Raw genomic sequence first — 25,384 nt, 5'->3', positions numbered from 1 at the left:
CAGTAACATGCCATGTCTACCTGAGTATGGGTTGTTTGCAAGTCCTCCATCTCGGCCTGTTAGTGTTGCTGGCGCAGGAAATGTGATCCCATAGTAATCCTATAATTATAAAGTACATGATCCTTACTGAAAAGACACAAGGCCTCAACTATGAGTGATCAGACTGATGAAAAGCACAATGGATCAATGTAGGGGACGACATCCTAACAGTAGGGGGCCTTACTCACCATTGGTAATCTGGACTGAAGCATCTGGAGATCATCATAGCCATAGATCTGCTTGAAGTAAAGAATGGAAAAGAATCAGAGGGCTGAATGAGCTTAAGACAACCCCCCCTCTCCCCCCAGGAGGACATTTACAAGTACAAAAGTCTTATTAGTTTATCCTCCATTGAGAGACACAGGAATTTAGGAAATTCTAAGAACACACTAGACATCCAAAAGCAGTCCAAGTGAAAGGTGGGCAAAAGATTCAGAGGTGCAGCAGATGTAGTTTCTATTCCACTATAAAAAGTATTCGCAGGAATGAACGTCCGAATCATGGCCATCTACTCGCATGTCACCAGTGACACCCAGACCTCATCTACTCGCATGTCACCAGTGGCACCCAGACCCCATCTACTCGCATGTCACCAGTGGCACCCAGACCCCATCATCTCTTACTGCATCAGTGAAGCCTAGACCACGTCTTGAGAGCAGTGAATACTACATTTACAGTGGGCTCAAAGATGATCCAGGAGAAGAGAAAAAAAAAAGAGCCAGACTGGTATTTGCTTAAATGCATATTGCAAAGTCACATTGCTTCCTTCGGACAGATGACAGAATACTGGAGCATTATGAAAAGTCACATGTGCTCGAGGTTCCCAGACAAAAAAAAAAAAAAGAATTGAAAGAAAAGAATACCGTACCTACTGTGAAATATGGAGGAGGCTCAGTTATGTTTTGAGGCGGCTTTGCTGCATAGGGAGCTGTCAATTTGTGCAGGGCATAATTAAATCTCAAAACTATGAAGGAATTCTGGAGTGAACCATACTGCCTATTGTCAGAAAGCTCTGGTGATGGGTACTCCAACAGGAAGGCCCAAAACAAAGCTAAAGGGATCCATGAAGGGCTAAAAACAAAACAATTGGATTGTTCTGAAGTGGCTTCAGAATCCTATTGAACATCTATGGAAAAAGCTGGAACATGCCGTCTGGAGAAGACACCCTTCAACCCTGAGAAGCCAACCTTCCTGATGTCGCATTGAGAGCAACAGAAACTGCCTGTTTGCATCTCATGGTTGTGCAACAAATATATCAAGTTAGGGGGGGCACTGATTTTGTCCATGACATTTTTTTTCTAAATATTCTGTTGACTCAAAAATCAAAAGCAGTCTGATTTTTTTTAGTAAATGTGGAACAACGATGGACGACATCCATCAAAGAAAATTGTGGGTCCTTTTTTGTGGAGGGGTACCAACTAATTTCTAAGTAAAAATATTACGTTTGGATTGGAGTTCGCACAGACAAAAAACCCTGGCCCTTGGAAAACACACACACACTTGCTCAATCAGAACAAAACATTTTGGCACACATAGATGGCCCCTTTTTTGACACATCTGAAACAGCCAACCACCATTCTCCCAATTGCAGGCCACTGGGCTTACTGGGTATGCAGGCAGGAGGCCTCCAGGTCCGACAATGTACTGGTTGTGTAAGAGAGGAGGGACACCCTGTGGGAGGTTTGGAGGTGCTTTTCCTGCAAAAGAGAATTAAGATTATGACTTCAATACAGATCACATGGATTTTACAAATGACATTCTAGCAATTTTTTTTTTCTAGATCTTGCCCTTTCTTAATTTTTTATTTCTAGGTCTTTGGGGAAAATCTGGAGTTAAAGTCAGCCCTCTCAGCTCTGACTAAACTGATATCTGGCCTCCCACCATCATGACAAAACATAGACTCCCAGCCAGCAGTGATTGCATTGTCTTGTAATGACAGTACAGGTGACAAGCTGTCAGGTTTGAGGAAAGAATCAGAACTGTGGGCTTCATTCCAATATGTAGGTATACACTGTCTGTGGATGCTAAAGCTGCTCCATTTACTGAGCTATTAAGAATGTGTTATCTGCCCCAGCTCAAGTCATTTGTAACTATGACCTTTCTACACTTGCTGCTTGTCCTGAAAATAAAGTGACATGACAAAAATGATGAAACTTTGCAGAGATGAGGATGCTCTTAGGCAGGAGATTGGCAGCAGCTCCATCAGAGCCAAGAGGACCAACTCACACCAGAATTACCCTCAGGATCAAAACAAAATGGAAAATGGGAGAACATCTCAATGGTAAGACTGCAGTTAGATATAAATATATCTATATATTAAAAACTCTCTCTCATAATATATATAAATTTTTATTAAATATCTCACTCTTTCTATTCCTATCAATCTATCTATCCATCTAGGTGCTGTGGTTACTCCTGCAAGCCATTAATGTGCTACGTAGTCATGTAAAGACAAGAGGAGAAACCACAGCACCCAAGCAGGGGACGTGCTATCCAACACAACCAGGCATGTCAGGTAACAGCTGCATCTGGAGCGCTAAGAAGATTTTAAGCAAAACTCTGGAATAAGCAGATATTCACTAAATTCAAGAGTCGTGTATTTTTACTTGAATCTTAGTTTGCTTTGTGCATTTCTTGGGCAGTGATCTGGTGTCAAACATTGCCTCTGTGCAGTAGCTTCCAGTGGTGAAGACCGATCACCGATGTGCTCTCCCTCCTCGTACAGGGTGACCGGTCTTATATCCACCTCCATGAGCATTCCTCATTAACAGAGTCACTTTCAGTAGTGTGTATCGCAGGAGAGGCAAGTATTCACATTTTTTGTTTGGTAACATGACTAATCTGGTATCTGAGATTTGCAAGAGGGCTGCTAGTAGGTAAGCGCCTTTAACATATACAGTAGAACCTAACCCAAAACCTAAATCTTTTGGTGTGGATGCATTGGGGGAACTATTTAGACCCATCAGGTTTTTACTGTTGTGTCTCCATTGATGCGCGGCACTCACCTGAAGACACTAATGGGGCAGTCCGAGTGGTAGCAGCAACAGCGGCAGGCACACTTACACTGGGGACACTCAGGCCTAAGCTGTTGGTAGTATTCATACTGCTCGACATACTAACAACCGAAGAGGTGGTACACGTGGCCAACGTTGGCGCTGTCGAGAAGGTTGTGCTAGGCTGGAGCGTAACCGTGCTCTCCACACTTGTATGCTAAAAAAAAAAAAAAAAAATTCAACAATCACATGATAAAGGAAAAAAAATGCAACAACTGGACTACTAAATTTTACTTTGGAAAAAAGACTGGAAAACCGAGTCTGTCTTGTGCAGGTCCAAGCAAGAAACGCACAGTAAAAGGCCAAAAGAGAAGCAGTGGTACGCATCAGAGCAGCCAGCCTGCACTCCGGGGTGTTAGACAATGCCAACAGTTATCCTTTTATAGCATTACATAACTGATCCTATTATTTAAGGAGTATTAAATATGGTGCTATGTGATTACATGTGCTTCATGGGGGGTAAGATGCAGGGACAAGTACTGCCAGTTTTGTGAATAGTGCAGTTATACATTAAAACTGAATACTCAAACTCTTGAATAAGCCCAACAATGACTGGTTGTCTTTTAATACATTTTCGGGAAACCACTTTGGAGCGAAAGGAAGCCCCCTTGCCCTTATGAAGGCCATCAACTAAAGAGACCAATATGCAGAACCCACTAAAATGCCCTGGGAAGAATAGGGGGGGGGGGAATGCCATGGCAGCTCCCATGCAAGGGAGGAGCTCTCTCTGAGAATCTTTGCCCCTCCAGTGGGCATCCCTCTCCGAGGAGGTCTTCAAGGAGTTGCACCCATAGGTGCAGCACAGCCGGGGACCTACAGCTAACTGGCGGAAATTTGGCAGCGCCTTCCCCGGCGGGGTCCTAGTGCAGCTTCCCAGGGCAGTGACAGTGGTCGGCTGAGCCATGTAACTTAATCCAGGAGCACGGTTAGCTCCATAGTATTATAGAAACTAGATAGCAGAAAGATATCTTGATTAAAATCAAAGAAAATGTTTAAGGGTTTTCCAAGGAGGGGAAAAGATGTCCATTCTCCTACAACACATGCAAAAAACAGAGGCTTTGCTTGACATCCAATTCTCCTGTGCGCAGCAATATAATCCAGTTGTCTCTGAATATCTACTAGCTATTAATAAATGATGAAACAATGTCCGCCTTTCTGAAAAAAGAAAACTACTTATGGATGTGTGCATTCATTTTTTGCATTGGAGCCAGTATTGCAACTGCAGTTATAGGATATCTTGTGCAGTCCCCTCTCTCCTGCAGATTCTTCCTCCTGTCTGTACCAAGGCACGGACATTCAGTGACAGACAGAAAGATGAATGAACTACAAATGCCGTGATGTCACTGCACTCGTACTTCATTGAGAACTACGAGTCCCACAGCCTCGGCGGCCGAGACTTTCTGGTGGGATTGATGGTAGTTTCTCTATTCATAGAACCTGTCAAACGAATGACGGCTGTACAGGTGACTTGGGTAAGTGGGGGCAGGGTATGGGTGGGGTGCTAGAGATGTGACCATGCTTCATATTACACCCTGAATCTGGGAGGAACATAAAACGTGGTTTTAAAAGTAAACGTAGCCTTTTAACCAAGACCAGGTGTTTAGACCCCCTTCCTGGCCAGGCCATTTTTCAGTATTCAGCGCTGCGATACTTTGACTGACATTTATTCCGTCATGCAACGCTGTACTGAAATTAATTTTGTACCATTTTTTGGGGACACATAGAGCTTTCTTTTGGTGGTATTTAATCACCACTGCGGGTTTTATTTTTTACTATAATTAGGAAAAATTTAAGAAAATTTCGGCCGTTTTTTTACTACGGCCGGCCCGGAAGTGGTTAAATAATAGTTTTACCCATATTTAACAATACTGGAATTTTCCTTTAACACGGAATAATAAGTGTGCAATCTTGACATAAGACGTTTCAGAATGCCAGTAAACGTACAAAGGTAAAACCTTACCGTATGGGAAACCGCTGAGGACAGTACTGATGCTGCAGGAAGGCTGTTCTGGTGCCCAGACAAAGTGCTATGAAAAAAACAAAGACTGTAAATGCCAGGACGACACATTGCAAAATGTTACCCAAAGAAATGACAGCTTTGGCACACGTTGAGACTCAGTAACAATGATGCATCATTTGAGGGTCAGATATGTGCTTGGATAAAATAACATCACAGTCTGCAGAACGTGTGAAAGCTGAAGAGGAAGCCAACAACAATGGAAGAATTCAAGCTTTACTTTTTACTTTAATCCCGATCTCTAGCTAAAAAAACCTTTTGCACCTTCTACATACAGTGTACTTGACTAACATCCAGATACCCGAACTCCTCCAATGGCTGAACTGGCATAATGAATGTCCTGCATGCAGAAGGCCTGTGTAATGGGTTCAACTGCTTTAATATTACATTATGATGCTGGCCACATGAGAGTATGTCTTGCTTCAGACTTGATCCAACATTTTAAAATCTACCCTCACCTTTGTAGTCTGATGATGGTAAGACAGAAATTTGAACTGATCGGTTGGGTAGATCTTCACCCCACATCGTGGTCTGTCATGACTGTTTTATAATATTAGAAAGGGGCCAGCTCTGGGTTCATGGCTCTAGTTTATGCATTTTAAGCAAGGCTGGATCTAAATTGAATGGGCTGGTTAGGTGGACCATAATATATACATACAACGCAAGAGCAAAATTGTATAGTGCGTATATGCGTGCACTATATGCAATCCCAGAATGTACCATTCGTAATAGAAATTGTAATGAACTGTACACGCGTAAAATACGGTGCCCGGACGCATCTCTGTTCCATTCTGTTTTTGCGCATTTTACGCTAAGCAAATATACGGCTCCATTTATTTGCATATGCTGCATATGGGGCAATGCGCGCGTACACGCATATAGGCAGCGTATTGTAGGGCAGTGTGAATGAGGCTTTAAGAGCTAGATTTTCAAAAAACTTCACCAGCACACCAAATCAAATGGCACTGATGCAGTCATTTGATTTGGTGTGCTGGTGACGTTCTTCGAATATCTTCAAGTGGCGGCGCCATGCGCAGTCATTTCGAGCACCGGTTTGTATATCTATATGGGAATCCTGGTAAGGAGTGCAGCAAATATCCTTCACCCCCAGAGCTAGTTCACACTGAGCCGCAGTGCGTTCCGGCATGATTGGGTGCCAGAACGCACTGGATCGTTCTGCAGCGGGAGGGGGCGTGGCAGTGCATTTCCATCAAAGGCACCATAGCAATGCCCCCTGGCCGCAGTGCGATCATCTGCACCGGAAAATAAGGCACATCAATGCAGGCAGCTTCTTTCCCCCTGCAGGCATTGATTTGACACGCATTCCGGTGCGGGCGATCGCATTGCGGCCCCCGGCTGCCGGGGGGGGGGGCGCGTGCGGCGGGGGGGGGGGGGGGGGGGTTAGGGTGTGCGTGTTTAGGGTTAATGGCACTTCAATGCACCTCTCCCGCCCCAGGAGGCAGTGAGCTGGCCGGGATGCGATCCTAGGGGCTGGTGTGAACTTGCACTTAGGGCTCATGTGGAAGATCAGCAAAATTTGGCTTTATCTACGTGGTAGTTCAGCTACTTGGCGATACACAAAATCACTGAATTGCAACTATGTCCTTCCCTATGGAAGTTGCTCCATTAATGGCTGAAACGTGAAACAATCTTGATTAGCAGTAATGGAACAACTGGTTGCTTAAAGCAGCAAGAAATCAATTACATAGGAAAAAGCCAGATGACTCTTATGAATTTCATTGGCAGCTAGAAGTCTATTTCATCTTATTTGGATTTATATTTAATGAGGAAAGCCGCAGTAGGATATAGTCATCGGTATGTTTTACCGATCTCACAGATTATAGACAAAAACAATATGTGGTCAGATTAAGGTTTTGTATAGACTGATCAAATATAAAATACATTTTTATAGTAATCATTTTTTATTCCCAAATACTATTAAATGAACTTATGCAAATTCAATGTGGGCGTTAAAGTGAACCAGTCTATCAAAACTGTCAAAAGCCCCCCTCTGTTGCCGTTCCAGAAAAGACTTGTGTGAGCCTGCTAAAATTAAATTCACTGATATGACGACTCCACGTGGACCTTCAACCCTCACAGCCCTTGACCCTGTACCCTCACGGCCCGTCACCCTGTACCCTCACAGGCGCTTTCCACAACCCCCAAAAAAATACATTAAAATGACTCACCTGTTGAGCTGTGAAAGGGAGTTATTTGAGAGGTCACTGGGCTGTGGCAAGTTGGACAGTGACACAGCGGACGTGTGCTGAGGCGCAGAAGGGAGGAGAGATGAGGTGGTGGAGGGTGGACTGGACAGAGACCCTACAGACGCCAGGCTCTGGGAATTCTCAGACTTCACTGACTGGACGGAAGGAGTGGCTGTGTACAGGAGAAAGAGATCGTCAGACTTGATATTTCAAAAAATAACTAAAAATCTCCATTCTGCACCACTTTTAGTGCAACAAAGATCTCCATCTATATAAAGATCTCCATTTCTGCCCGTGCGTGCCCGCTAGGGGAGCAGAAAAAAATTGCCGTCTGGAGACGGCAACCCGCAGATGCTGCAGTGCCGTCCGTCCGTTTTTTTTACTACGGGCGGACGGCAAGAGGTTAATGAGAACACAAGGCAAACGTCTCAAATGCCCTTATACACAAGCACACAATATAGGTCAGTACTGAGAGCTTATTAACCAGAGTTAAAATTAGAGGTGCACTAAAATTGAATTTTCCGACTGAAACCAAGAATAAAAGGATTTGTCAGGCTGAAACCGAACATTATTTTCTCCAACCTTTTTCAAATATTGATTTATTTATCTTTACATTACTGTTCGGGGCTCTGGGGAAATTACTAAAACAGGCCATGATATTTCCCTTTTGAAATAGAAAAATACATTTGTGGACAATTTTAAATCTTTTTTTCTGCAGCCTCTGTTATGAATGAACAGGAAGCTTCTATACTGAGTGTTCCTGTCCATTCATAAACTGTGCATATAGTATGAGTTACTATGTCCACAATCATGAATGAACAGGAAGTGATGTAGAGCACTTCCTGATCATTCATAATTGGGGACACAGTAAACATAGTATGTCCTCAAACATTTACAAGCTCTCAGTGATCAGCTGATCATTGAGTGCTTGTAACTGCTCTCCATCCGGACTCCTTCGGCCTTCACAGGAGGCAGGGCGGTAGGAGAGCTCAGCCTGCTTCGACATGGCTGACAGCTGACTCCTCCCCCTGATCGCCAGCTCGGCCTCCTGTGACCGCTATCTCTGTACCACTCTCTATCCTGAATCTCTGCCTGTAACAGGAGGCTGAGTTGAGCAACGCAGGAGGGACTCAGCCCCCTGACTGGTTCTCTCCTCCCCCCTGCTCTGTGTCAGAGGGGAAACAGAGCAGCGCACAGAGGGGAGAAGAAAAAATATGGATGCACTGCAATTTCAGACTAAAAATTGTACTTATGGCATTGTGCCCAAAGTACCATTTCGGCCGATATGTTTCGATGGCTGCAATTTCGGTGCATCCCTAGTTAAAATACCTACAGGAGAAAAGGCATATGGTGCAGTCTGTCACTAGAATTAACACAGCAACTGGATTTGCAGCTTATCGGGCCCGTACAAGCGGTCTGGCAACACCCAAGTCGCCAGAATCGCTTCTATTGTAAAGCCGGCCGCTGGCTCTGCAAATGTAAACAGAGTCCCGGCGGCAGTCTGTTTAAACGGGCCCGCTGCCAGTAACATACTATTTACGTCAATGGTCGCAAAGAGGTTAAATATATTGTAGATTTTTTTTAACTAATGGGCCGTTCAAGCAAAACTATGGCCTACATTCCACCTTTCTAGACAGCAAGGCCACATATCACATTTAATAGCCAACTGGGTAGGGTGATCCAGAATGCAGTGATCCAAGCTCTGCTCACACTGAGGAATAAACTGATAAGTGCAAGCTCCTAGAGGTGCCTGTTGTATAGTCCGGAGCCAATTTACTAAATCTGAAGACCCCACATGTGCACTCTAAACATTTAGTGTAAAGGTCCAAGTTACACATCAAACTGTCCTGGTGACCTAGGTTCAGCAATAAGGGTGCTGTAGTGATCACAAGGATGATACCACTTAATAGATTGCATATCGCCATCACACCAATATGTTCCATAATCCGACTTCACTGGGAAGTCATCAGAAAAAGCAACTTTGACATTTTGGGCCAGACATGATCCTCTTTGTGAGGCAAAAGGTGACAAAACACTGTCACCGATGCAGGAATCCCCAGATAACACTGGCCTGACTGATTGAAGTAACGACCACTCCAGGATGAAGCATAAGTACTGACACCAGAAACATCCCAATTTCTGAAGACTAGAGAAGCTACCAGGATTTAACTTATCCGATATTAACTTTTAAGTTCAGTCGGCTAGAAAAACACCTGCGGTTTAATATTATCTGGTATCAAACTAGCAGCTCTTGGTATAATTTCATCAAAGAAATCAAATAAACTAAAATAATAAAGGAGAGGGACACATCTATACTCCTGAGGACACTAAGAATACCTGGCGTGAGGGGTTACCGTATTTTGCGTTCCATAAGATGCACCGGACCATAGGACGCATGGAGGTCCAGTGCGCCTTATGGAGCACTCGTCAGACCGTAGATTCTGTCACAGCTTCGGTGACAGAAGCTTCAGTTAGTGACCGCTGAGAGAGGTGGCGCTGTGATTACAGCGCCACAGTCTCAGTGATCACACAGAGCAGACGAAGAACGTCCGTCCGTTCTCATTAGATCACCTGTATTAAACGAGCAGTGGCTCCTACTACTACTACCTGAAGCAGAGCTAAATGTACAAAAAAACTACTCGCCCGGCGCCCGAAACTGCATGTCTCGGGCGTCTGGATTCGCTCCATAAGACACAGGCACATTTCCCCCCTCTTATGGGGGAAAAAAGTGCGTCTTATGGAGCGAAAAATACGGTATGTCCTTAAATATTGTTTGCCTAGTGTTCAACTCTCCTAGAGGCAGCAGCATAACCCTACGCATCAGAATTCCTCAGAGCCGTGTTCCTCAATGGACGATAGAGAAATAAGTGCTGGTGATTGGCTACCTACTAACTGCCCCTTATGGACACAAAAGAAAAGCCTAGAGATTGCCTATTCTGGGAAGTGTTAATACAAGACATCTGGCCTTTCTCCCCACAGATCCTGTAAAAAGTTGGCAAAAGCAGGGCAGAGAAGTGCCAGCTCTGCTATAAAGATTATGTAACAGAGTCACAGTTTACAGAACATTAAAAGCTTCTGGGGCAGGCACGAGACTCAGTAAGTAGTTGTCTGCACAATAATTAAGATATGTGCTTGGATTACATCATCATTGTCTTGTACCAGAGCCCACTGGACAGGCTGACTCGTGAGAGGTGATCTATGATGCACGCAACAGGAAGGAAGCTAAGACCAGGGATATAGCATGCCTGTACTAGTCAATCAGCCTCAGTACAAGCAGAAAGTGGCAATATGAACACAGCTAGTGTATACTGCATACTTACTGTTCAGAGACACTTGTGCCCGAATTCCATTGTGTCCATTCTGGGGAAAAATAAAGAAGCCGATGTTAACATCCTACATGATGATTTGATTAGAAGATCTTAATGTAATGATGCACAATTCAAACGTCACATGGGGTTGTCACTGAAGATAATATGTGTGACTGGGAAACCGTTCACTGATCTCTAGAGATAGGCAGCTAATATTGTCATGTGAAAGTTACCGCTGGCCCCATTTCCTTCCCAATCATTCCTGCTGGTCATCAAAAAAGACAAAAACAGCCACATGGGATTGCGTTTGGAAAAGCTCAGCTTTTACATAAGTATATACTTAAATCAATGGATTAGGATATCATCAAACCTCTCAGCCAAGTACAACAAATCAAGCAAACGATACACAACTTTCACTCAAGAAAAGGTAGAAGGGAGGAGCTTTTCCTTTCTGATTAGGCTCAGAGAAAGATTAAAGAAAAGGTTTAAGAGACCATGTGACCGTTTCCAATTAAGTCATGTGTTTTCATTGTTTCCCCTTATGCCGTAGATCCTCAGTTGCTGCTGGGTACTGCAATTTCCTTTATGTCAGTGGCAACCAGAAAACAATGCACCTGAAAGTCCTATATATCGTGCATGCATGGGATGGAGCATGTCAGGAGTGCAATTTTTTTATTTTTTTTTATTATAGTTCTAGGCTAAATAGTGGACACAATTCTAGAATAACAAAAAAAACAAAAAAAACTTTTTATCAATGCTATAAATTCTATCAGACAGGTACAGTATGAAACAGGTGCATGGGCATCTAAAGACTGCAGTGGCCATTGCAAGCTGAAACCATTTTCTGCTGATTGAAGCCTTCAGCTTGAACATGATTAGCATATCAAAGCTAACATAGTAAACATATGGTTGGTGAAGTACACCCAAGGCCCCAAACGTTCGTGTGGACCAGAAAAAAAAACAGGTGACAGCAACAGCCTTACAAAGTGCTGTTTAGCAGCTGTCAGAGTTAATGCGGATTAACATATCCGCACAACAGGGTATCTGGAACGGTTAAAGGCAGAATCCGATTGGTTGATGAAAGCAACAGAAACAATTTTTCTTTGTTCATATGCAGCAAATACTGACATCACCCCTTTAAGGACTGCACACTGGACTCACCGTGATTGGAACCACTTCAGTGGCTGCCATGGAGCTTTGGTATCCTATTCTGCTGTGCACAGACGTCTGGTCATAGGAGGAAGATGAGGAGATGGTGACTGGACTGGCACTCTGTGAGGAGCTGTTGTGGCTGGAAGTGGCGATGACAGATGCCGTATAGCTTGGCTCTTGCACAGTACTGGATATTGGCAGCGAGGTGTTCAGGGATTCACTGCAAAACAGACATCAGATTTGTGAATATCTAAAGCCACTCCTTGGGCAACTGAGCTTTGATCATAAAAAAAAAAAAAGTAAAAAAGTAAATGTATACAACCATAGGGAAAGGTCATCCTTAACTAGATGGAGAACTAGGATGCAGTCCATATCCAAAAAGAAAGAAAAGGCTTTACCTTAAGCCCCCATTCCCACTGAGCGACATGAAAATCGTGCGATTTTATATGTGCGATATTGCGCGACTTTTTCCTATTGCGCTGTATGCAATCAGGAGCAAAATCGCTCGAAATCCGCAGAAAAAAGGGTCATGTAGGAGCAACGAGCTACAAGCGATATTGAGCGGCGAGATGTGAACAGCTCCATTGAAATGGATTGGAGAAGCTACATAGAGCGATATCTCGTGGAAATATGAGCGATATCCCTGCAAAAATCGCGCGATAAATCGCTCAGTGTGAATGGGGCCTTAGACATTTAATATCCTTTGCTCTTTTACCTTATTGTTTTCGAATACAAGTTACTGGGTGTCTGGCTTCCATTGTCAGGACTTGTGTTTGAACCAAACTCTGGTAAAGAGGGCTCTGAACCAAATTCCAAGGCTCCAAACTGCACGTTCAACCCAGTGACATCAGCTGATCCTGGCATCTCCACTGCAGATGCGGGAATCTGCCCGGGAAAAATACACAAAAAAGAAAAGGCAACATGACATTAAATCACCAGAAACAAGAAAGTTTATAGCAGAGGTAATAGGAAAAAATGCTTTTCTCGGATTCCATTGAGGGAAACGGCTCTAAAGAATTCTGAGATGTAGGGAAGTTCAAAACCAGCCCTTACAGAGGGGTGGCACCACTACAACTTAAAGGCACCAACTCAACAATAAATGTACTGTCAAAGAGCACTTAAACAGTTGGCCAAATAACTTTCCTGCCAAAACTTACATAAAAGGAACATCAACGTTTTAGAACTTTGCAAAAAGTGTGAACAGAAGACCAGTTTGCATTCTTGAAATTATGAGTAGCAGAAATGCGTTATTAATTTGTAGTCCCGACCTCTTAAAGAGAGGACGGGAAGATCAAATAAAAATAGTAAAAATTCCCCTTCTAAGCCATAAAGCCAATAAAACACAATAAAAACAGCCAACCCCATAAAATCAATCTCATGTATATCTACATCGGTTTTTTCACTCACAACTCCACGGTCCTGTTCCCGACATAACAGGAATCGCCAGATGTTACTGGCCTGACCGTTATATGATGAAAACAGGAACACAGGACCACCGCAAGATGAAGCACAAGTACCGAAACCAAATACAACCTGCTTCATGACAACTAAAGAAACTTCCAGGATTTAACTTATCCTGAATCTCTGGGTTGTTGGCTAGTAGTGAGACTCCCAGGATTTAATAATATCCGGTATGAATCAACCTGCAGTTTTCAGTAGCAGAATCTTCAACGAAGAAACAAACTAAACTAAAATAATGAAGCAGAAGAAAGATCCATTCTCCTGAGGACACTAAGGGAAGCTGGCAGGTGGGAAAGGTTATGTCCTTAAAGTGACAGGCTTTTCATGTGTTTGCCTAGTGTCCATTTCTCTTGGAGGCAGCAGCATAACCCTAAGTCTCAGAATTCCTCCGCGCTGTGTCCCTCAGTGGATAACAGAGAAATAAGTGCTGGTGATAGGCTATCTACTGTATTGTACCAAAGAGTTACAATGAAACAAGTATTTATAGATTACAGTTTCTCCTTGACACACTTAAAGTGTATTTCCACTTGTGCAGTCAAATTTGAGAAAACCACTCTATATGTTAGTTGTGTTTTCCCGTGCACACAAATCGACTGAAAAAGAACTTTAAAAAAAAAATGTCTTCCTGCTACCTCGGGTCCCATAGTAGGCGCGAGGTGGCATACGAGTTTAGGGACATATTGGTGATGGCACTTCTGATTGACTGTATCTTACAATTCAATTGATGAATATTGTGTATCCCTATGTAATTTTCATTTTTCTTGCTGGTTGGCATCATTGATTTTGTTTATAATCACTCTGTGCACTTGCTTACATGTGTTAAAGGAGAACTATGGGATCAGGGCTTTTCCCCATAGTTCTCCTAAGGGTAACGGGAGGACACAAACTAGCGTCCTCCCGTCACCCAAAGCTCAGTATACCGCATACTGAGACGCCGCAGCCGGAACGGATCCAGACAATTATGTCTGGATCCACCCAACTGCGTGAGTGACAGCGGGCTCTGCCTATCTAGAGGCAGAGCCAGCTGTACCCGCCCCCTCCCCCGTCCGTTCCGCCAGTCAGCGCTGGAGGATCGGACAGGGGAATCCAGTCCCTCCCGTCTCGGCTCTATGCCGGAACATGATCGAGAAGTGAGCGAGCGCTGGTATGTGTTCGCTCACTTCCCGATCTATTGAGCCGACCTGTGACAGTTTCATTGTCACAGGTCGGCTCAGATTATGAGGCTGAGTGAAAATCATTAACATAGAATAGGCAAGCCAACTCAGAACCCTCACCCCTCACAGCCTCTCCTAAAATCTCAAAGATACAGAAGCAATTTAAACCCTTAAAACCCTAACACAAGTAAATGCAATTTAAACTGCAAAAAGCATTTTTTATTTTTTTATTAGCTTATGCTATGGGAAAGAGAACATGTAACACATAAAATAGATGTTATTTCAATTTGGGCGCCAAAGTGGAAACACAGTTTAATGGTAAACACTGCCGTATAAGGGTTAGGATATAGTTATGACAGATCCAGATCACTCAAGAGTTATAGTTTTCATCACACAAGGCTCAGATATGTGCTTGGAAACAAGACATCACTGTGTTCTGGGGATTATTTAGTAACATGGTAACTTTAATACACTGACCAATGAGCAGCAGACTCCGGAGTAGAAGAAAGGGTTCTCTGGGTTACTGACCTTTGAAGAGGGGGGTATCCTCCTTTTCTGCGGTTTGATGTGTTTCTGCTGATGGGTCTGCTGGGCGGAGATGGCATGGGGGTCCAGTGACAGGTTGGGCATCTGCAGCATTTTGCCCACAGAAGTAGAGCTGTCCACTGGAGACGTCTCTCGCAGCTTGACCTGTGAAGAGAAGGTCTCCAGTCCGGGAGGTGGTACAGGCACTGGCTGCATCTGATGCTGCTGCCGCTGGGCAAGCTGACTGAGAACTGGCGAGGGCTCTGGCTGGGATTTGAAATCTACGTTAAAACAGATAAGATAACAGATTAGGAAGCCTGGAAAGAGAAAACCAATCATAACTGTGCCTTGGGCATACATCAAAGCTCCAACTATAGTCTGGGCCTAAGATCCAAAAAGATCAACTTGAAAAACCAGTCTCTGCACTTCAGCATGATCACCACAGAAATGTACTGGCAAGGTCAGCGATTAAAACCCAATTTCATCCTTGAAGATGAAAGTCATATTCATCTTAGAATAAAAGACACCCAAACCCCTCTACTTACCTAAAAATTGTTCTCCAAGCGGTGCTTACGTGACCTCCAATCTCCTCCAGGTTTTTGGAACCAGCAGGCGAATGGCCCACATGCGTCATATAGCAGTAACATGCGTGCGCCACACCACTAGGGCTGGCTGCTTGATGGCTACACTTCCTATGGTCTTATGGGGCGACAAGGGTTGGAGCCATAATCTTCTTTGTGCTGACTCCAAGTTGACTGAGGCTAGGCGTCATTCAGCCTGGAAGAGGTAAGCAGCTATTGGACTCCTTATGTTCCTCTGCAGGGAACATAAGGAGAGAATTACAGCAGCAAAACTTGCATTTTGGTTTTAATAACAGGGACTTACATTTTCTTAATTTGGACTTGAAACTTAGTGACATTAAAGTCAAAAGTGTGTGAGTGTGTGTACCTTAAGTGATGCATCTTAATCCGATCTTCTTTACTGTCCTTTTCAGCTGTCAAACAAGCGCTGGTGCGTGTCTCCGATCCAGCGCTGACTCCGCTGTCCTCCTATTCTCTCATGCCCCGTGGTGTCTGTGCGGGTGCACGCAGCTCCATAGACTTACCTTGCATCTCTCCTCGTCTCCCGGCCGAACATCTGAAGTGCGCATGCGCCCGCCCCAAGATCCCCTGCGGCTGCCCGATGTTTGGACGGGAGCATGCGGCGTACACACAGGTAAGTATTAACCCTTTCAAAAAGTTATTTTTTTTTATCGTTTTGCATATAATCTACTGCTTGCTAGCCATAGATAGATATATGTAAAAACCTGCTAGGGTTTAATAACCCTTTAATTTTAAAACCAGGAGTAAAAAAAACTTTTCTCTTTTCCCATCAACAATGATTGACACCGTTGAAAATAAAACCAATCTGGGGGGTTCTTTTCTGGAAGGCGCTGGCAAGAGGACTTGGCAGTTTTTTCTAAATATATGATGCCTGAAAAGATACAGCCAGTACACTCAGACTGAACAATTCCACACAAAAAAATCAGATATGTGCTTGGAAATCAAAACATCACTGTGTCCTGGCTATCTACATCTAGGCACCCTTAGGATATGTATCCTTAAAGCATATTTGTATTTGCATAGAGAAGTGTTAGAATTGTCAAGCTTTGCTGCTGGATAGGTTCACCCTCTGGATTTGTCCTGGTGATCAGTCATCAGGATGGAAACTAATACGACATCCCAAATTTAGGTGCTGTCAGAGGAGAATGCAAAAATCAATCTTCCACTGAAGACACCTGTTTTGGTGCAAATATCTGAGAGAGGAATTCCCCTCACTTTGGAGAGAATTCCTGACCTTCTGTACTATCCCCAGGACATGAAGTGAAGAGAAACCTCCAAGCCAATAGGGGGCTTTCACCTTTCCAAACTAAGAACAAACTCATTTCTACATGAAGTTTGCACTCCAAAATGTAAATGTTGCCATAGAAGCAGTGATAAGACTACAACCTCAATACAAATTAGTAAACTAAACATGAGATTGTAGTCCATCCCAGGGGGGGAGCTTAGAGTGGTGACTACTTAACAACACACACAGGGACCATGGGGAAGAAAAGTAGCCCCACTCCGGAAGGAAGGACAGTGTCGGCACCAATTCAGAGACGATTGGAGGATCTACAGCCGAGTGATACACAAATAAGATACATTTTTGGTAATGGTTAAGGTGCTTCAATGTCATTTTAAGATTTAACTTCCGAGTTTAGGGTCACGTTTGGGGGACCATATATTAGGAATCCTGCTCTTTGTGGTCAGAAAATTCCACATATGATCCCTTCGCCAAGTGCAGCGATATTTGAAAATGAAGGGGCTATACTTTTAAACTGCAGCCCAGATAGAAGGTTGGTACTCAATTTAACAATCTGCTATACAGAGCTACCTGCAGCAAGGCTCTACACTTTTATAGACAGAAATAGAGGCTGCTCTTACCGAACTGACTCAGGACAGATGACTGCGTCACTGAAGGCTTGACGTCCCAGGAAGAGGAAGGGGTTGCGTTGCTGCCACTTTGCTGAGAATTCTGGGTAGGGAACTGCCCCAGTCCAGGACTCTTCAGCTGTTCCAATATCTGAGAACCGGCGGAATTTGTCAGTTTTGATGTTCCAAGCTCGCCAAATCCAGACCCAAGCACAGAAGACTGGAAAACATGAAAAGCAAGACAACGTTGCAGGAGCTAAAGTAGCTGCTGAACCTCATCAGGTCAACGGTGATACATTATAGAATAGTAAAACAAATAATAAATGTGATGTGAAGTCTATCAGTACCATTAACATGGCTGTTTTTGGGTCTCTAAGGTAGTGTCTCTGCCTATATGAAAACAATATAAGCTACAGTTTCTGGTGATGTGAAAAAACAAAGATCATGTGATCTAGACAGTCTAGGTTATAAGTCACATGAAGAGGCTTTGAAGCTCTTTCAAAGCAAACTTTTTGCAATGCTGACACGCAGTCTTCAGAGCATTTAGTGTTTTTAGGAAATAGACTACTGCATTACATGATATTCAAATAGTTAAAAGTTGAATATTTCCATAAAACCAGAGTCAGTGATGTCTGCACAGTACTGGGGATATCATTTACCAGGCTCGGAGGAGTGTAGCTGTTAACAGCACTGGAGCTGCTAGCTGTGGATGTCATCTGAGAGCTGTGCTGAGAGTTTGTGAACACCAGGGCCTGACCAAAGTTTTGCTGCGACGTCGACTCAAAACCGGCAGATTCTGTTTCATTGCTGTTTGTCTGCGGCTTCTGGAGGAGGGCCACCAAGTCAATGCTGTGGAATGGAAATATTTGCAGTGTTTACACATCACGGAAAACATAAGGACACTGACTAAAATGTGACAGAACTTCAACCATTATTAGAACAATCTTGTGCTGCGTGCACGGCCTTATCGGGCAGCTCCCAGGAAGGAGAGGTGCTGCGTGTGATTTGTACACAGCAGCCTGTTCTTCTCTATGGAAGTACACGGCCGTACGCCACCCTACGCTCACCTGAACTGCACATCCGCACTGGTGCGCCTGCTCGGACGCAGACAGGATCCATCCTATCAGTGTGCGAGTACGGACCCCGGTACGGACATGCAGTTCAACTGAGTGTAGGGCGGCATATGGCCGTGTACTCCCATAGAGAAGAACAGGCTGCTGCGTACAAATCACACGCAGCACCTGTCCTTCCCGGCACGCAGCACGGATCTATACGGGCTGGCTGTTACTTGTGTGAATGAGGGCTTACTGTTAACGTGAACTGTGCGTGCTCGCTCCCAGCACATCAAATTTCACAACCGTACTACAGCCTTCCTATAGAGCATAAAGTTCTTCTCAAGGAGCTGTGACAAAGTGTCACTAAGACACCGTTCACACTTATGTGGGTGCGACAGCATGTCTATGTATGTGCACTTTTTGTGTACGTTGTGTATAGGGCAGTCCATTTATTTCAATGAGCCGCCCTACACCAAAGGGCAGCTCATTGAAATCACACCAAAGTCCAAGCAACTTTTTTTTTTTTTCTTCAAAAAAGTGCCACACCAGAATGCATGGTACCCAATTACAATGCATTTTTGCGCCATTTCATGCATGTGAACTCACATGCTGCAGAAAGGTGCATTAGGGGGGCCCCCATTAACAATGAATGGGACCGCAGCATGTCTTTCAAAGAGACAAGCATTCTGCCTTAGGTTTTCTTACATGTTACATCTGTGTACCTGAGAAAAGCAATGTCAGCTAGAATATGCCAAAATATACATTTTTAAACTCCTCAGATCACACTCCGGTTAGGAGGTTGCCTACACTGTACTCTACGTTGTTCCCACTGTGTGTGGAATGCAGCCATTCTCCTAAGCATGCTCCCAAAATAAATATCTAGGCTATTTTTTTCCCCCAGAAACCTTATAACCAGTGGGATGAAATTTACAATAAAGTGCAGTCCTTTATCACTGAAAGCACCTTTGAAAATATTTGATTTAGGCATGGAACCTCAGAGCAAGGGCCTATGAAAGACAAAATATTCTGTCAATGTTTAGTTTAAGACATGTTTAACTAAGAGGCCTCATCTTACCTCTGTCCTGGGACGATGTGATTCTCTGTAGGGACTGAGGACGCAGTAAAAACCTTTGTTTCAGAAAGCTGCAAATAAAATACACAGAATAATAGATATTGTTTTAGTGGAAAGAAGAAAAAAAAAAAAACCCTTAGAAAGCTATAGTACAACAAAGCATTTATCCAGTGGTGATGATATGCACAGCATCTGGGGCATTGTACTCTGAGGATTAGGAGGAAAGCCCAGTAATGTGACTGGCCTTCCTCCAATCAAAGTCCTCTCGGTAACATTAGGTCTCTGTGGAACACAACAATACAGTCGATTGTCATGAATGGAATCCTGGGTCTGTTTGGCTGATGGGAGTGCAAGAGGCATAACTTGCTCCCCCCAACTCCCAAGTGACAACACTGGTGCTTGGCGGCCACTCAGACACCCCACACTTTTACACAGAGGGAGAGAGAGGGGGAGAGAGAGAGAGAGAGAGATAGAGAGAGAGAGAGATTTTTACGGCGGGGGTGTCCGGCCCCTTCTTCGGGACGCAGAAGCGATCTGGCGACAGGTAAGTCACCAGCATCGCTTCTGTTGTAAAGCCGACAGTCGGCTCTACAAGTTTAAACAGAGTCCCGGTGGCAAAAGTCACCGGGAGTCTGTTTAAACAGCCCCGATGCTGGCGACGTCAGTCACGAAGGGGTTAACATCCAAGCAAGCATCAGGAAGACCACTCCAGACTAAGACTGCAACGAACAATGATTTTCATAATCGATTAGTTGGCCAATGTTTGGGGTGCCAGTGAAATGAATTTGTTTTGCAAATAACTATGCATTATATTGAACATTTGAATAGGTCTCATGGATTTAAAATCATCTGTTATTATTTTTGTAGTGTTATTTTAAATAAAAGTTTGGTTATTTTATATTGGCTTAAAAGCCATGAATATAATGCTCTCACTCTGGCGCACGTGGCGATACCCGACATGCGCGCATTCACAGGGATGGGTGGGGCACTTATTATTTTTGGTATTTTTACATTTTATTTACTTTGCAGACATGACCCCTATGTGATAGAACATTGGAGAAGACTGGTTCTCTTTTTAGCTGACATTAGAGGTCTATTAGATCCCTAGGGACACCTTCCTTCAGCCAGGGAATGTAAACACAGCAGGCAGTGGGTGTGTGCAATAGCCAGTCTGCTATTGGATATTGCAATTTGAAATGGCCAATAGCAGGCTGGCTATTGCAACCGCCCACTGCCTGCTGTCAATCAGCAGAGGAGGGACCTAAAGAAGAAGAAAGATCTCCTTCAGGTCCTCCTCTGCTGATTGACAGTAGGGATGTGTAATAGCCAGCCTGCTATCGGCTATTTCAGTATGCAATAGCCAACAGCAGACTGGCTATTGTACATACCCATTATGATAACGGCCAGAGGAGCGAGTACCCAAAATTTGACCTTTACCCCCAACTACCCTACCACTAAAAGCTGGGGCCTACTTCCCAAGTGTATTCTCTTTGTTAAACCTGTGAGCTGCAAGAAAGGAAATTTGTTTCTCCATCCCTGCTGTCCTCCATTACCACTGCTTCACTCAGAAAGGTCCATTTCAAAATCAGGTAGCAGATGTATAATACTCTATTAAACTCGAGATCACTCACATCTTCATTCCAGTCCTCTGCCGTCCATTCCTCGATAGAATTCCTCCACGCACCTGACAAATGAACAATAAAACTACATTACAAATTAAAGTATATCCTAAGAATATCTTCACCAACACCCCCCACCTCCCTGTATATACTAAGAATATCTTCACTAGCACCCACCCACCTCCCTATAGCTTGAATCTGCACTGCCGGTATTTAAAGCTTATATTTCGCCCTTTCTGGTTCCATCCTCCCCTATGTGCTACCGGGCAGCAAGGAGAGAGAGGACTTGCAGCACAGGTGTTAGATCTCAGTCAGTATGCATCTGTGGAGGGGGAGTAAGCCGCCATCCTTTAATTTATATTGTCAACATAGTTCTATATACCCAATCATCAACATTCTGCTAGTGTTGCCATTAACAATGTTGCATTAGAAGGAGAGAGCAGAGAAGAGAAAAGGAAGGAAGCAGAAAGACATTCCAGTTGACAGAGGAAAGTGTTGGAAGAGGGCAGCAAACAGTTAGCTGATCAGATACAAGTAGGGATGCACCGATACTAGTTTTCCCAATACAGGGCATGTTCAGAGTACTTGTAAAAATGCCCCGATGCATGGCAGGCTGCTAGTTTTTGTACAAGTGATCCACCCGTATCACTTGTAGAGCAGTCTGCTCATCTGTTTCCCTCCCCACCCCATCCCCCTGTGGTTTTCAGGCTCCCCTGCTCTTCTGGGGGACCTGGGACCACGGCAATAATTTCTGGATGGAGAGCGGGGAGCAGATATGAGAACATCCGTCCTCCGATCTGCTCTGTGATCAGTGACACAGGAGCATTGTATTCACAGCGCTTCCTGTGTCAGCTGTCACAAACAGAGCAGTACAGAAGATTGAGCACAATGCAGTGCTGGATTTTCTCTACTAGAGAGCCTGTCACCTCCGAATGATATCACATGGGAGATTCTTAGCCCCTGTGCGATATCAAAGTTCATTGAACAAAAATACCCCCAAAAAACAAAAAAGTGATTTTAAAAAGATACTATAGAGAAATTATATAAAAGAAATAAAATAAAAATAAAAAAGTGATAAGATAAAAAAATGTTAAAAAGTGTAAAAAATACACACAAAAAAGGGACAAAAATAAAAAAATGCTAAAAAAAATTACAAATTAAAAAAAAACAACCCCACCACCTTGTGTGAGTAAACGCATGTGCAGAGCATAGTGTGTGTGTGCGCGCTCATTCCACTATGTGCCACATTGTGGTAGTGGGGCAGCAGCGTTCTCCAACAAGCACAATGCACACTAAAGGGGAAGTCCACTTTTCCAAGTAATTTGGTAAAATGGAATTACCCGCTTAAATCTGGCCAAGGGTTACAACAAAGTGTTCCCAGAATTCTGCTTTCAACTGTGCCCATCTCCAGTAGAAATAAGGCCATAGCAAAATACTAGCTACTCTCTCGTGCTGGTTGGTAGACTCAGGTGTAACCTGTTACCACTGTTTAATCGTAAAAATGTTATCAACGAATACTAGGCCTTGCCATTGGCAACGTCTGGATTTTAGTGTACCATGCAGCAGATAGTATGTAGTATACACTATCTGTTGCTGCAGGGTACACTAAAATCCAGACGTTGCCAATGGCAAGGCCTAGTATTCGTTGATAACATTTTTACGTGACTAAAGAGTGATAACAGGTTGCACTCGAGCTCTTTTGTCAAGTGAAACCAGTAAACGTGTAAAAGTGCCTTTACAGCATGCACAGTGTGAGAAGAATTTCAGACTTGGAGCTGCTACTGGGAGAGGCCTTTCAAACAGCTTTAAAATAGTTCCAGGATAGAAAAGGAAGCCTACAAAAATAATATATATCCAACATACAGGAAGGAAAGGTAAGGAAACCTAGAAAGTAATAAATATCCAACATAAATAGACAAGAGGATCTTTAGAAACAGAGATAGTGAGGAAGGAAGGAAGAAAGAAAGAAGGTGGGGGTAAAGCATAATAAAAGCTTATCAGTACCATCATCTCCGTCGCTCTGACCCGTCTCCCACACTTCCGATTTCCCTCCATACCCGTCGTTGGTGCTGGACTCCGTGTAATCTGCAGGATTAAATGTCCTGCAACAAAGACATGTGGTTATTTTTAGTTTTGCTTTCTCATGCAATATAAAGATGTGTGTTAGCGACGTACCCCATGCCCTGCGCAGAAAATCTTCCTGCTCCTCTACCTCGTCCACGGCCTCCAAATCCTTCAAATGAAAAAAAAAAAATGTAATAAAAAATGAATACTTTTTCCAAGAGCAATACACCTATATGGGATTTCTTTATAAATCATTCAGCGACTCCATTGACAACATGGTACCTTGGTAGTATGTGTCTCCACCCCCCCTTCCATCCCCTGCCTGTGTCAGCAGAGGCAGTGGGGATCACAGAGCCGGTCAAGCTGCCAATGCTCAGTGAAGAGGAGAAAGTCATGAGACCAAGCGGGGTAATGCACAGAGAAGAGCTCGGCTCCAGTGACAGACGGGAGGGGGCAGCACAGTCAGGATGTAGAGCGGAGCACAAACACTAATCGATCAGTACTGTTCACTCAGTGATTGTAAATAGCTGAGGACATGGTACGCTTACAAATGTCCCCAGCTATGGATAAACAGGAAGTGCTATACATAATTTCCTGTTCATTTATGAAAAGGGACATAGTAAATATTTACGATCCGATCACTATAAATTAACAGAAAGCAGCTCAGCACAGAGGCATCCTGTCCATTCATGACTGGGTTGATAGTAAATATTTACTGTCACGAATGGACAGGATGCCTCTGTACTGAGCTGTTTCCTGTTCAATTATAAAGTGAGCAGATAGTAAATATTTACTATCTCCAGATTGTGAATGAACAGGAAAGACTGTACTGAGAGCTTCCTGTTTATTGAGTGCTGGGGCTGCAGAAAAAGATTGAGGACTCTGTGTCCTCAATCTCTATTTTAAAAAGGAAATATCAGAGATCTGTTTAGACCCCTGATCTTTCCCCAAAGCGCCCAACAGTTAAGTTTAAAAAAAAATCCAGTCTGGCAGCTCCAATCTTTTTATCCTCTCAGGATCACTTTAAAGCTGAACTTTGGGCACAAAAACGAATTTAAATATATTCCTTAATAGTCACAAGTGATACAAATCCACTTTGGTTAAACCAAATGGACCACCTACTACAGACTGTCAGCAAAAAATAGAGGGGAGGGGGGCAGGTACAAGACCAGGCACCCAGCACAAAGAAAAAGGAGCAGCAGTAACTATCTTAGTTACAGGAAGCTCCCAGCCTCACACTGGATTACTGCACAGACCTGGAAGAAATACACAAAGCTCACCAAGATTCAGGAAGACACATGACTCTTGTATTTAGAATATATTTGTCTTCCCAGAGTTCAGCTTTAAAGAAAAACTCCTTGCAAGCTTTTTCTTAACCTTTGCAATGGGGCTATCCCCACACTGCAAGAACAAACTGAAATCCATTTAATTAAAAGGGGTGGGCATAAAACTGGTAAGGCTGGGGAAGAAAGAGCTAGATGATGCTGGGGATGTCCTCCAACCAGGAAATGAGGCGGGTTCTATCTGACTGGCTGCAGCTTCTAATGCACATTGTGAGAAGTGTGCGCAATGAAATCAGAGCAGCAATTTCAGTCCAGGAGAGGAGCTTATACAAATGTGACATGAAGGCGAACTGTGAAATGAAGGCTGGAGCTCAGCTTTAACTTTTTGAAAGAAAGAAAAGTACAAATGTGTTTGGACTGTTCTCGCTTTCTGTTCTGCGATTTAGTATTTCAAATAAGGTTTGCACCTCTTCCACGTCCGCGTCTACCACGATCAGCAGTTCTGTCCCCAGGGCCGCTGTCCACTCCGTTTTCTTCTGGTCTAACTGGATAAAAAAAAAAAAAAAGACGACCATCAAATGATAACCCCAACATTGTGCTGTCAAGTTCAATAGATAAAAACTAAACAAATGGCGTACACTCTCTTCCCCGACTGCTTCCTCGGCCTCGTCTGTTGGATGTTCCTCTGCCACGGCTTACTTCTCTGTCACCTCTCTTCTCCCTGTTTTCTTTGTTTTCTGAACTTTCTTTGACGATTTTCTTTTTGCCCCCAACGGTCTCCCAGGACGTCTGCAGTAAAAAAAAAAATCTATTTGTATCAAAATGCAGCCAAAATCCACTGCCACCCTGAGTGAGCTTTAACTGGACGTACACAATGCAATGTGACTGTACAATCTATTTAGAGTGACATTAAAGTCTCCTT

At 43.7% G+C, this 25,384-nt stretch overlaps 1 protein-coding gene across 3 annotated transcripts in view; it reads right to left on the bottom strand.

Annotated features, from left to right (window-relative positions):
* The window catches only part of UBAP2 (ubiquitin associated protein 2), a 64,076-nt gene that overhangs the window by 10,056 nt on the left and 28,636 nt on the right, over positions 1-25,384 (bottom strand). For 2 of the 3 annotated variants that reach the window (XM_018569052.1, XM_018569053.1), the window contains exons 6-22: positions 24,930-25,007; positions 23,291-23,348; positions 23,114-23,217; positions 21,128-21,180; positions 19,500-19,567; positions 18,029-18,218; positions 17,382-17,589; positions 14,920-15,197; positions 12,492-12,661; positions 11,786-11,996; positions 10,637-10,676; positions 7,299-7,488; positions 5,053-5,119; positions 3,045-3,249; positions 1,645-1,736; positions 228-275; positions 21-99 (exon numbers count right to left, since the gene is read on the bottom strand). In XM_018569052.1, coding sequence (XP_018424554.1) covers positions 21-99; positions 228-275; positions 1,645-1,736; positions 3,045-3,249; positions 5,053-5,119; positions 7,299-7,488; positions 10,637-10,676; positions 11,786-11,996; positions 12,492-12,661; positions 14,920-15,197; positions 17,382-17,589; positions 18,029-18,218; positions 19,500-19,567; positions 21,128-21,180; positions 23,114-23,217; positions 23,291-23,348; positions 24,930-25,007 — 2,139 coding nt within the window. Of the gene's footprint in view, positions 1-20; positions 100-227; positions 279-1,644; positions 1,737-3,044; positions 3,250-5,052; positions 5,120-7,298; positions 7,489-10,636; positions 10,677-11,785; positions 11,997-12,491; positions 12,662-14,919; positions 15,198-17,381; positions 17,590-18,028; positions 18,219-19,499; positions 19,568-21,127; positions 21,181-23,113; positions 23,218-23,290; positions 23,349-24,929; positions 25,008-25,384 lie in introns of all 3 variants that reach the window. The other variant, XM_018569051.1, reaches the window with a different exon arrangement.

Source organism: Nanorana parkeri, unplaced genomic scaffold (genome assembly GCF_000935625.1).
Source record: "Nanorana parkeri isolate BGI_ZX_2015 unplaced genomic scaffold, ASM93562v1 scaffold1280, whole genome shotgun sequence".
In the NCBI taxonomy this organism is placed as follows: Eukaryota; Metazoa; Chordata; class Amphibia; order Anura; family Dicroglossidae; genus Nanorana; species Nanorana parkeri.
This window is presented reverse-complemented; position numbering and strand designations above follow the sequence as displayed.